At 47.8% G+C, this 12212-nt stretch overlaps 1 protein-coding gene across 2 annotated transcripts in view; it reads left to right on the top strand.

The window, feature by feature from the left end:
* PLXNB1 (plexin B1) overlaps window positions 1-12212 on the top strand; it is a 159982-nt gene that overhangs the window by 79408 nt on the left and 68362 nt on the right. For both annotated transcript variants that reach the window (XM_048489816.1, XM_048489815.1), the window contains one exon: window positions 5567-6683. In XM_048489816.1, the coding sequence (XP_048345773.1) occupies window positions 5568-6683 (1116 nt within the window). In that variant the 5' untranslated portion in view covers window position 5567. The remainder of the gene's footprint in view (window positions 1-5566; window positions 6684-12212) is intronic.

The raw sequence follows: 12212 nt of genomic DNA on the forward strand, positions 1-12212 counted from the left end.
GTCATCTGCGAATTTGGTCACCTCATTATTGATTGATTGATTGATTGATTGATTGATTGATTGATTGATTGATTGATTGATTGATTGATTGATTGATTGGTCTTGATAGACCACCCAACCCCCGAAGGGCTCTGGGCGGTGTACAATGAGACATAAAACAAATACAATATAAGATCTCATAAATACAATATAGCAATAAAACATAAACATTCATTAAAATACATTATAGCAGCAATTCCAAAAATTACAGCTAAAAATACATGCACAGATGCATGCACAGATGGAGCCCAACCCAAAGGCCAGGAGGGCCAGCATTGCCCAAAAATAGGTGGAATCAGCAATCAGGCAATGCTGAAGATGGCAAAACTGTCGTGGGGGCTTCAGAAGTATTCAGAACTATTCACCACTAGTTCCAGGTCAGATATGAACAGGTTGAAAAGCACCAGTCTTGGTACAGATTCCTGAGGGACCCCTCTGCTCACGCCCTTCCAATCTGAAAATTGACTATTTATTCCTGCTTCCTTCCCATTTCCAATCCCTAAGCGAGCTTGTCCTCTTATCCTGTGACTCTGAGGTTTGCTCCGGAGCTTTTGGTGAAGGTCTTTGTGCTTTCCTAAAGGCCTACTGAGATCCCTGAGATCATAGTTCAGAGCCATGTGTGGGAATCAAAATTTGTGTATTCAGTGAGTACATCTGCCACAGAGATACGCCTTAATCTTCAATGTTCATGTGCTTTTTATGCCTATTTAATGGGTAAAGAACAGGCTGTCTTTCTTTCAGACTGTTCAGCTTTATTGCTGTGAACTGAAATGTGAATGCCTGGCTTCTTTTAAATCTTTTTAACATGGTTAAAAAAGGTTGGTTAAAAGGTTGCATAAGCTTTTTTTTTAAGTAGTGCTTTCTGGGCTGTATTTTAGTCTTTCAAAAAGTTTTCTTCAAACTCTCCTTCAAACTTTAATTGAGCTCTCCTTCAAACTTTAATTGAGCTCATTTAGTTAATTTACGGCAGCATGTCTTCCACTGTCAAGTGTGATAGGCTGGGCCAGGCAGACTAAACTTAATCTCAGAAGTGCCCAGTGATCTTTTGTTGCTGTGTATTTCTAGGGCAGGGGTCTGCAACCTGCAGCTCTCCAGATGTTCATGGACTACAAACCCCATTCAATTGGCCATGCTGGCAGGGGCTGATGGGATTTGTAGTCCATGGACATCTGGAGAGCCGCAGGTTGCAGACCCTTGTTCTGGGGAAAATGGGGCGTGGTAAGGAAGTTACCCTTCAGAGAAGCTTATTCACCATTACTGATGGTGAAGAAGAAGAGTTGGATTTATATCCCTCCTTTCTCTTCTATAGGAGACTCAAAGCGGTTAACTCCTTTCCCTTCCCCCCTCACAACAAACACCCTGTGAGGTGGGGTGGGGCTGAGAGAGCTCAGAAGAACTGTGACTAGCCCAAGGTCACCCAGCTGGCATGTGTTGGAGTGCACAGGCTAACCTGAATTCCCCAGATAAGCCTCCACAGCTCAGGCGGCAGAGCGGGGAATCAAACCCGGTTCCTCCAGATTAGAGTACACCTGCTCTTAGCCACTACGCCACTGCTGATCTTGAGCATGTGCCCTGATATAGAGGAAGGAGGCCCTGACCTAGAAAGCCTAGGCTAAGTGAATCTGGTAAGAGAAGCAGGGTCAGCCCTGGTTATTACTTGGATGGGAGACCACCAAGGAATCCCAAGTCTCCTGTACAGAGGCAGGCAATGGCAATCCAACCCTGTTTGCCTCTTGAAAACCCAGAGAGTCACCATAAATCGACTGCAACTTGATGGCATTGGAAAAGGCTTGGAAAGCTGTTAGCAGGTAAAGAGAAAAGTACTGGGCTAGACATATCAATGGCCTGACTTGGTATAAAGGCCACATTAATATCCAGGTGAACCAGTGGTGTAGCGCCCACAGGGTGGGGTGGGGATTCCCCGGGCATGTGCCAGTGCAGGGGCATGGAGTGGCGTTCTGGGGGCAGGCACTGCAGCGGCAGTGGTGCAGGGCGCGTGCGTGCCCTGGGCGCAGTTCCCCCTCCCTCCGCCCCTGAGGTGAACATATCTTCACATTGAGGAGCTGCAGTTTGAAAACATTTTAGGTCTTTCAACATCTGACCCTCCCAGATAATACAGCTTCTGTCTCTATCACTACAGAGTACATGACCTTATTCCCAGTCTCCCTGGGTTAGTCAACAGGTCATTCAGTGAGATGTGCCTTGCAGGTTCTGCGCTGGGAACTCAGTTTCTGGTGACCCAGTTCAAATTGGGACCATGTTGATTGGCCTCGTGCCATTTTTCCTGATCTGCAATGGTCCCAGGGAGCTGCTGTTCGCCCTATTGGGAAAACGTACATGTAATCATGATGGCTGCACATAAGTTCCCCCCACCCGGCAAACAGCAACTGCATGGGGACCCTTTCAGGATGGGAAAATGGCTCAGAAGGGAGGCTGAAACCTCCTCTTGCTTACTACCACAGCTCAATCTGAATCAGACCTGTTTGTGCCTGGAAATGGAGTTTCTAGCAAGGAATTCACAAGGCATGCCTAATCAAAAGGCCCTGTGGTGGACCTGGGTAAGACACAAGGATATTGTGTAGATAGACCCTCTTATTCTCTATTTACACTCCCTTAATTGCAGTGTGTGGCAAGGAAATGAAGTCAGAACACCCTAGGGCAGAGGTGGCACTCAGAGCCCTCTCTGCGGGCATGCGCAAGCAGAGTGCCCCCCCCCCACATCTAGGCTGGCCTGGGCTGCTGGGCTCGATTATTAGCATTAAATCTAAGACCGAGGAAGCATTGTAGGTAACCCTGTTAAGCGCTGTTAAACCCCACTGATTTTCATGCTAAAGCGCAATCCTTTACCTGGGAGCAAGCTCGCTTCTGAGTAAACCTTCCTAGGGTCGTGACTCACCCGTTGGAAGAGTTGCACGTTTGCTTCAAAGCAAAGCCACCAACTACCACCAAGCTTACTTCTGAGTAATGCACGCCGCGGCCTCAGAGCCAACCATTTTTTCTAAACTAAAAACTCAGTATTCAGGTTAAATTGCCATGTTGGCACTTTGCGATAAATAAGTGGGTTTTGGGTTGCAATTTGGGCACTTGGTCTCGAAAAGGTTTGCCATCACTGTCCTAGGGGCACCCTGGAGCAAGAGCCATTTGTGAATCATATGTGAGGCGTTACAACATGTTACCCCTCCTGATTTATAATATTCAGATTAGATTTTCACGATAGGATTTGGCATAAGGTTGTTTTGGACATTTCTGCAATGATAAAGGCAGATTTATTATTGCTGGCACATGTACGACAGTAGATTGAAGGTTCCGCACAATTACAGTGAAGGTGAGGTGAGCAACCTGTAGGCCATAAAAATGCATACTTTTTAAACACATTTTCATTGAACTGCCTGCTTCCAGAGCCTGTGATCTCAGCTTCTAATTAAATAGGCCTATCGGTCAAGCTTTGAAGAGCTGCTCAGTGTGGAAGAAAAAAGTGTAATATTGTGAAAATCTGCATTTCCAGGATTGCATTGCACAAATGTCGCATTTGATCCTGAATATGTGATTCAAAATTGAACCAATCTCGCATTTCAATTCTAAGAAAACAAAAATTCAGGTTCAAGCGGTAATAGCTGCAAAGGTAACCTTGAAAAGCATAGGCCAAATGTGTCAGACCTGGGACCCACCTCTGGCCTCTATCAGCACCGTGGGACTCACTTTTAATTGCTTATTCTCCTCCACTCTTTTTCAGGTAACCTGATACAAGGGCAGGCAGGGCTTCTGTACCAAAGAGGGAGTCTTGGTGGGTACAGAGCTCTTGTACAGAGGTGTTAAAGCTGTGGCTGTCAAAAGCACAGGGGCTTGCGGCTCCTTTAATCCTTTAACAGAACATTTCTTATGTTCTAAAGTTGTTTTCTGTTTCTCTGCTTCAGCCCCTCTATCCTGACTTTTTGTTATTTGAAATATCCTGACTGGGTTTGTGAAGAGTAGTCCATAAAGACCAGGAGCGGATGCCAATTCCTGCAAACATAATCTGCTATTATAGGAGTGTACTTACCTTGTGATCACTTCTTGATGGTATTAAGTTTCTACAGATATCGATTAACTTAAACTCCTGGCTTCAGTCCTAATGCATGCTTACCTGGGAGTAAGCCCAATTGAATAAACCGGGATTTATCTAAGGTTATAGGACAGTGTTGGCGAACCTTTTCGAGACCGAGTGCCCAAATTGCAACCCAAAACCCACTTATTTATCGCAAAGTGCCAACACGGCAATTTAACCTGAATACTGAGGTTTTAGTTTAGAAAAAATGGTTGGCTCTGAGGCGTCCGTTACTCGGGAGTAAGCTTGGTGGTAGTTGTTGACTTTGCTTTGAAGCAACCATGCAACTCTTCGAACAGGTGAATCATGACCCTAGGAGGGTTTACTCAGAAGCAAGCCACATTGCCAGCAACCAAGCTTACTCCCAGGTAAAGGATCGCGCTTTAGTTCTTTGCATGAAAATCAGTGGGGTTTAACAGCACTTAACAGGGTTACCTATACTGCTTCCCCAAAACTAGGTCTTAGGTTTAATGCTAATAATCGAGCCCAGCGTCCCAGGCCAGCCTAGATGTGTGTGTGTGTGTGTGGGGGGGGTATTTCCCCCCACATGATAAACTCCATTTGTGCGTGCCCACAGAGAGGGCTCTGAGTGCCACCTCTGGCACCCGTGCCGTAGGTTCACCATCACTGTTATAGGACTTTTCCGCACAAGTTGTTTTTAACGTATCTTGCCACCAAATGCTGTGTTTTCTTCTAATTCCCCACATTCTTTTCCTCTGTTTGGTTCTGGAAATGTTCTCTCTTCATTTTTCCTTCATTGTTTTCCCAAGCACTTTTATCGCAATTTTTTTCTGATCTGTTTGCGAGCCAGTTTCCCTTGAGCATGTGATTGTGTTGAAACGGTCTTCATTTCTCCACCCCTCCAAACACCTGTCCCTTATCCACAGCCCCATGTAGTCGGCCAACCTCCCCTTCAGCCATTTGCTCTTCCTCCTTGTCTCCCATTTTTGAAAGGCACAGGCACAAGCTAGGTCACCTGTATCACCTGTATCAATTTTATCCTGAATGAGCAATATCACCTTAAGGTGAAGATGCAAAGTATCTGTAGTTAGAGTGAGTGAAATCGAGAAGAGAAGTTGCTTTTGAAGGAGGAAGATGACAAGGCACTGCCAAAGTAAGGTGTTTGGCATCAGGAGATTTCCACCTCATTGTTGTCTTTGGAATCCTACCATTCTCCATGCAAAAGACGTGGCTGTGTGAAGGACGTGTTATTGTTAACAGAAGAAAAGAAGGAAAAGGGAAGGACTGGGAAAGGGAATAGGGGGAAGGGGAATTGAACTGTCGTCCATAACTTTTGGTGGGTCAAATCTGGTTAGCCTTTGTGGTACTCTGGGACTCCTGTTTATTAATTGCTGGGTAGGTACCATAATGTTTTTGATCATCTCCAGGCTTTGGAATCAAGAAGGAAGTTAACCATCCTCTTTTCTCTTTTGTTTCTTGTAGAATGATTATGATGCCTCTGGGGGCGCTCCTTTCTGCTCTGTGTTTCTTGGGGGCCGTCATTCCGGAAGGGCTACAGTATGCCACCTTTTCCTACAACACAACCAAGTTCCTTCATCTGATTATGGATCCTGACTCCGGGACTCTTTACCTGGGGGCTACAAACTTTCTCTTCCAGCTGACCGCAAACCTGGGGATGAAGGAAGCCGTTCGCACAGGGCCTTCCTTAGACAGCAAGGATTGCCTTCCTCCTGTCACAAAGCCGGACTGTTCCCAGGCCCAGGAAACAGACAATTACAACAAGCTGCTGTTGATCAACTCAATTGAGAAGGAGCTGATAGTGTGCGGGAGCGTCTGGCAAGGGATCTGCGAGAAGAGGAACCTAGACATCATTAACCTTGTTATTTTCCAACCTTGGACGCCGGGAGACACTCAGTATGTAGCAGCAAACGACCCCAATATTTCCACTGTGGGGCTGATAGGATACTCCAAAGACAACGTGCCACTGTTGTTTGTGGGCCGAGGTTACACCAGTCGAGGCGTGGGGGGCAGCATTCCTCCCATTACGACCCGGAATCTCAGGGCCCACCCTGGGGAGTTGCCCGGATCAGACTCTCACTCCATCTTCTCCTACGAAGAAACGGCAAAGCTGGCTGTGGGCCGGCTCTCGGAATATAACCACCATTTCATCAAGACCTTTACTCACGACTCCAGCGTTTACTTCCTGTTTTACCGGCGGGATCTCAAGTCACTGTCTCGTGAGTACAGGACCTACATTTCTAGGATCTGCCTGGACGACTCTCACTATTACTCCTATGTAGAGTTGCCTTTGCTCTGCCAGAAGAAAGAGAAGACTTACAGCCTCCTGCAGGCTGCCTCCATTGCACACCTGGGCGTGGCTCACGGCGACGTCCTCTTTGCTGTCTTTTCTGCCTGGCACACTTCCTTGGGGAAGCTGAGTGAGGAATCGGCCCTGTGCATTTACACAATGGACGAGGTGAACCACCTGGCTACTCAGACCAGGGACCTCTGTTACACCAAGGACGGCAGATCAGAGGACGGCAAAGAGGTGGCTTACATAGAATACGATGTCAACTCTGACTGTGCCAGATTGTCCGCGGTAAGTGGTCGTGCGCGGCATGTGGGTGTGAATCAGTTGGCAAAACCGAATCTGACCTTGAAGCACCACCATGGAGCTCAGCAGGTGCAGAGGCTGGAGGCAGCTGCCAATCAGCCCTCCTTGGTAGAGAAAGTTCATTAATGTGACGGCTGTTGCTTTGTTGATACCGCAGGGCGCAGATGTGATTCATTTTAACTGAACGGTTTGTTTGCGGTGGTTATAGCATAGCTTACCAATGGAAGCCAGCGTGGTAAAGTGGTGGATAGAACAGTAACCATTTTGAACAAAGGGGCGGAGAAGAAGTGCAAAATGGTGCTTGAGCAAATGAAAGAGATGGGGAGGGGTCGGACATGCTGGGAATAAGTGGGGTCTCAGTACCTCTGCCAGTGTCTCAGGGGCTGGCCCTGTATGCCAAGAAAAATGGTCTGGTACCTGACTGTACAACACATGTGATGGTGGTGACTACCTCCTCCATGGCTGGAGTCTGCCTGAGGAATTTGCCCTTCTCATGACACTCTCTGAGTGACTTTGGTCCAATCGGACTCCCCCAGGTTAACCAGCCTCAAAGGCTGCTGTAAGGAAAAATTGAGAAGAGGGTATGGCCGTGTTCTAGCAGCATTCTCTCCTGACGTTTCGCCTGCATCTGTGGCTGGCATCTTCAGAGGATCATCTGAAGATGCAGGCAAAGATGCAGGCGAAACGTCAGGAGAGAATGCTGCTAGAACACAACCATACAGCCCGGAAACCAGACAGCACCCCAGTGATTCCGGCCGTGAAAGCCTTCGACAATAGAATGCACTGTTCTGTCCATCAAAACAAAAGGAAAAAGGGGACGAAATCATCTCCTGTGTTTAGAGAAAAGTTGCTCACTGATGAAAGCGTATTTCACCACCTGAGGAAAATGGTGGCCTTGTGTCAAAACCGTTTTTGCACGTAAAAAAGAAGAAGAAATAATAATAATCTTGCTGTGTAAATCATCAAGACCATTATGTACTATAATACTATGGTATGCGGGCAAGCTGTTATGACTGACATGCAATCTTTCAGTAGTAAATTATGAATTGCTATTTATAATTGCGTAAACTGTGATTCATAACTCGTCACTTCTGAGCAATACTTCTGTAGCAGGTTTCGTTTGTGAAACATCGTAAGATTTTGTCAATGCAGCAATGTAACAACAATGCAGCAAAATTCCTCCCCCTCCCAATCCAGTAGACACTGCCCACATTCGGTGTAGCCTCTTGCCTCCACAACTTCCTAAAATTGGCACACTTTGTGGGTGTGCACAAAGCTCATGAAACCTGCCCACCACTCGACGCCTGGTGGTTGAGGCCTAATTTATTTAGTGAAATATTTTCCCCACTTGTCTCCCATTCTGAGGACTCAAAAAGGCATATAGAACAAAGTACACAAAGGCTTTCACGGCCGGATTCAACTTGTTCTGGTGGGTTTTCCGGGCTGTGTGGCCGTGGTCTGGTGGATCTTGTTCCTAACATTTCACCTGCATCTGTGGCTGGCATCTTCATCCTGTGATACACTTCTAAAGATGCCAGCCACAGATTCAGGCGAAACGTTAGGAACAAGATCCACCAGACTACTGCCAGACAGCCCGGAAAACCCACCAGAACCAGAAGTACACAAAATTACCAAATCAAATAAAGCCATGAAACCCAATGCCCCCCTTTACTCTGGAAGCAGGTGATCAGCCACAAGGCCGTTCCAGGTTTATGCTAGTTCCACCACCATGGTTCATATTGGACCATAGCTGTTAGCCCCGGGCATAGGACAAATGGGGGGAATCCCTTCCGCTTGTATGGCAATGTCCAGGCTTTAAATTGTTTGCAGAAAGGGAGGTCGCCCATGCTCTCCCCCCCCCGGTCTTATTCATTTGACTTTGATATTCCCAATTCACTTACCTTTGGCTACATCTGGGCTTTAGGGCAGATTTACTGATATCACCAGGCACTGTGCAGCAGATGGGTGGTGTTTAAAAAGTGCCAATATTCATATATAAGGATGTATTCCTATATAACAGTGATGGCGAACCTTTTAAAGACCGAGTGCCAATGGCGGAGCAAGGGGAAACTGTGTCCAAGGCACACGTGCACCCTGCGCCTCTGCCACGCCCCCGCCCTGCCCTGGAACATCCCCGGAATTCTCTCAAACACCCCCGTCACACCCCTGGAATGCCCTTGCCATGCCCTGCAGAGGCATGTGCCCAGTGCATCGTGCACCCCCTTGGCGCTATGCCACTGCCGAATGGCCAAATTGGGGGGATGTCATGTGTGCCCACAAAGAGGGCTCTGAGTGCCACCTCTGACACTCGTGCCATAGGTTCACCACCACTGCTATATAAGGATATAAGCCAATTTCCATCTTTATTCCCGTTGGGAAAGCTCCCAAAAATGGTGCTGGAGCTCAGTACTGCTGCTCCATACTGATGAGCGCCGCCGCAAAAATTTAGTGCTGTGTACTAATTCAGCCTACATGAGCAACCATGCCTTCCCAACTCAGTCCAGTTAAGACAAAGCCATGAACCCATCCTGAAACTGCCTGCATGAATTAGCTCTTCTTCCTGTGTCCTAGATCAAGGGTCTTGGACAGCACTGGAATTTTGGTAACAGGTAGTACATTGGTGGCAGACCTATGGCACAGGGGAAGCAGTGTAGCTAACCCTGTTAAGCACTGTTAAACCCCACTGATTTTCATGTGAAGAACTAAAGCGTGATCCTTTACCTGGGAGTAAGCTCGGTTGCTGGCAATGAGGCTTGCTTCTGAGTAAACCCTCCTAGGGTCGTTGGAAGAGTTGCATGGTTGCTTCAAAGCAAAGCCACTGACTACCGCCAAGCTTACTCCCGAGTAACGCACGCCTCGGAGCCAACCTTTTTTCCTAAACTAAAACTTCGGTATTCAGGTTAAATTGCCCTGTTGGCACTTTGGAATAAATAAGTGGGTTTTGGGTTGCCATTTGGGCACTCGGTCTCAAAAAGGTTCGCCATCACTGAGGTAGTAGAACAGACAGTTGCTATGGGGAGTATGGCCTGTCACAAAATGACTTCCATGGAGACTGGGCCAATTGTAAAACATTGCGTGGTCCCATGCCAAATTTTGTCCTAAGATGGATGGTGCAGTTTGGTCCCTGAAAACATAAAGCAGCTGCCCCTTGGGGTGTTCTGAAGCACTTCTTGCCTCAAAGAAGTGGAGGAGATCAGGATTGGCTCTCTATGCTCCAGCTTCAGAAAAGGAGGAAACGGGCATCAGGAAATACACTGGCCAATTAACCGCTGCCGGCTCTTCCCTGCCCTAACCCCTCTCTGGAGCGAAAAGTCACGCCAGAAGTGCTCCCGCTTTCCCCGCATAAAGCAGGAAGTAAGAGGAGGTGTTTTAAATTTTTAAATTTAGTGATGGTCTATACTCACGCTTTTGTATCTTATGCCAATAAAGGTCTATTGTATTGTATTGTAAGAGGAGGTGTGTTGGGACAAGAAATCTTGCCCCGAAACACCTGCTCTCTTGGCGCACTGCAAAGAGGAAGCGCATTGGGACAAGATTTTTCACCCCGACATGCTTCTGGTCCCACCGTGTGCCCCAGTGCTGGTGGGTACTCAGCCATTGTTTCCCTGCTCTAGAGCAGGGGTCTGCAACCTGCAGGTCTCCAGATGTGCAGGGTTTCCCTGCTCTAGAGCAAGGGCCTGCAACCTGCAGGTCTCCAGATGTGCATGGACTACAATTCCCATCAGCCCCTGCCATCATGGCCAATTGGCCATGCTGGTCGGGGCTGATGGGATTTGTAGTCCATGAACATCTGGAGAGCCGCAGGTTGCAGACCCCTGCTCTAGACTGAAATGACAAATTGCTAGATCATTTGCATGCTCCTATTGCCAGCAGCGTGTCCCGAATCTTGGACCTTTGTTGTCAGAAGAGTAAACTCCTGACTTTTGTAGACAACTTCTGTGCCAAAATATGCAACATTCTGAAGGCTGGAGGTGGGGAAGCTGAGGCGAGTAGGGAGGGTGGATGCCATAGTAGACGGAATTTTATTTCAAAATAAATAACAGGGCTGAGAAAAGAGAGGAGGAGGAGGATTCTGGGGGGGGGGGGGGAGAGCCACAAATGTTAAGCGTTTCCTGTCTCAATGTTCTGAATTTCCAGCTGCATAGTTTGGATCTGAATGCTATGTGTGGGGACACAGACCTTTTAATGACTCGTTCATCCAGTGGCATGTGAATTTCACCCTTGCCATTCAGCGCGTGGAAGTGCTTGTCATTAAACATTTGTATCTAGCAGGGCATATTTTGCTGCGCCAGCTCTTCCTTCGCCTGCAAATGGAAGAGCCCATCAATGAGGTTTCTTCAATATGTATGCATATCCAGAGGGGGTTTTTTTTTTTAGCCTGGCCGGTTTCAAGCGGCGGACAGTTCTCATTGCATTCTTCTGGCAGAATGCTAATTCTGTGCTTGGCCTCTGTCAAGCCGGCCCTCTCTGAGAGCAGGGAAACCGTTTCCCCAGAGAATTCCCTCGCATTCAAATCTATTTTCAACATATAGAGGACAGCTAGAAACACCAGACACTCGACCAAAGTTCAGCTCAGCCATTTCCGCTGGACAATCTTTGGCTCAGCTTGCTGCTGGAGGTGGTCATGTCCTACAAGCGTTTTCTTTTCAAAATATTCTGATTAAGATTTTGGCGACCAGATCGTGAGCAGTATGAGCTTCTGGTCTTTCTTTCACAAGTGTATAGAGACCCCAATTCCTGTGAACTTTTTGAGACACAGTTAGCAAATGTAACACCACAGTCGTCAAACAAGGCTCAGTTTAAACTTGCAACATAGACATTCCCAATCAGGTATTAAAGGAAGGACCCAGAAGCATAGCTAGGGAAAATGGAGCCTGGTGCAAAATCTGCTTAAGCAATCTTTGGAGCATTGCCCTTTTAAGAAATCAGAGAGACAGGCTGCCCGAGCGGCAGCTTACCTGAAGCCAAGCCTCAGAGCCTTCGGGGAAGGGGGCTGATGGCCGGCAATGAGTGGTGCCAGTGGCCGGTTGGTGGGGGGGTGGGGATGGGGGCCTGCTGGGCGCCCCACAGGCATGCGCCCGGTGACATGGGTGGCCCCATGTCTCCATAGGCCAGTGGTTCTCAACCTTCCTAATACTGCGACCCTTTAATAGGAGCAGCAGTGCTTTAAGAGGAGCAGCAGTGGCGTAGGAGGTTAAGAGCTCGTGTATCTAATCTGGAGGAACCGGGTTTGATTCCCAGCTCTGCCGCCTGAGCTGTGGAGGCTTATCTGGGGAATTCAGATTAGCCTGTGCACTCCCACACACGCCAGCTGGATGACCTTGGGCTAGTCACAGCTTCTCGGAACTCTCTCAGCCCCACCTACCTCACAGGGTGTTTGTTGTGAGGGGGGAAGGGCAAGGAGATTGTAAGCCCCTTTGAGTCTCCTGCAGGAGAGAAAGGGGGGATATAAATCCAAACTCCTCCTCCTCCTCCTCCTCCTCCCTCCCTCCCTCCTCCTTCTTCTTTCTTCTT

Source organism: Sphaerodactylus townsendi, linkage group LG03 (genome assembly GCF_021028975.2).
Source record: "Sphaerodactylus townsendi isolate TG3544 linkage group LG03, MPM_Stown_v2.3, whole genome shotgun sequence".
Classification (NCBI taxonomy): domain Eukaryota; kingdom Metazoa; phylum Chordata; class Lepidosauria; order Squamata; family Sphaerodactylidae; genus Sphaerodactylus; species Sphaerodactylus townsendi.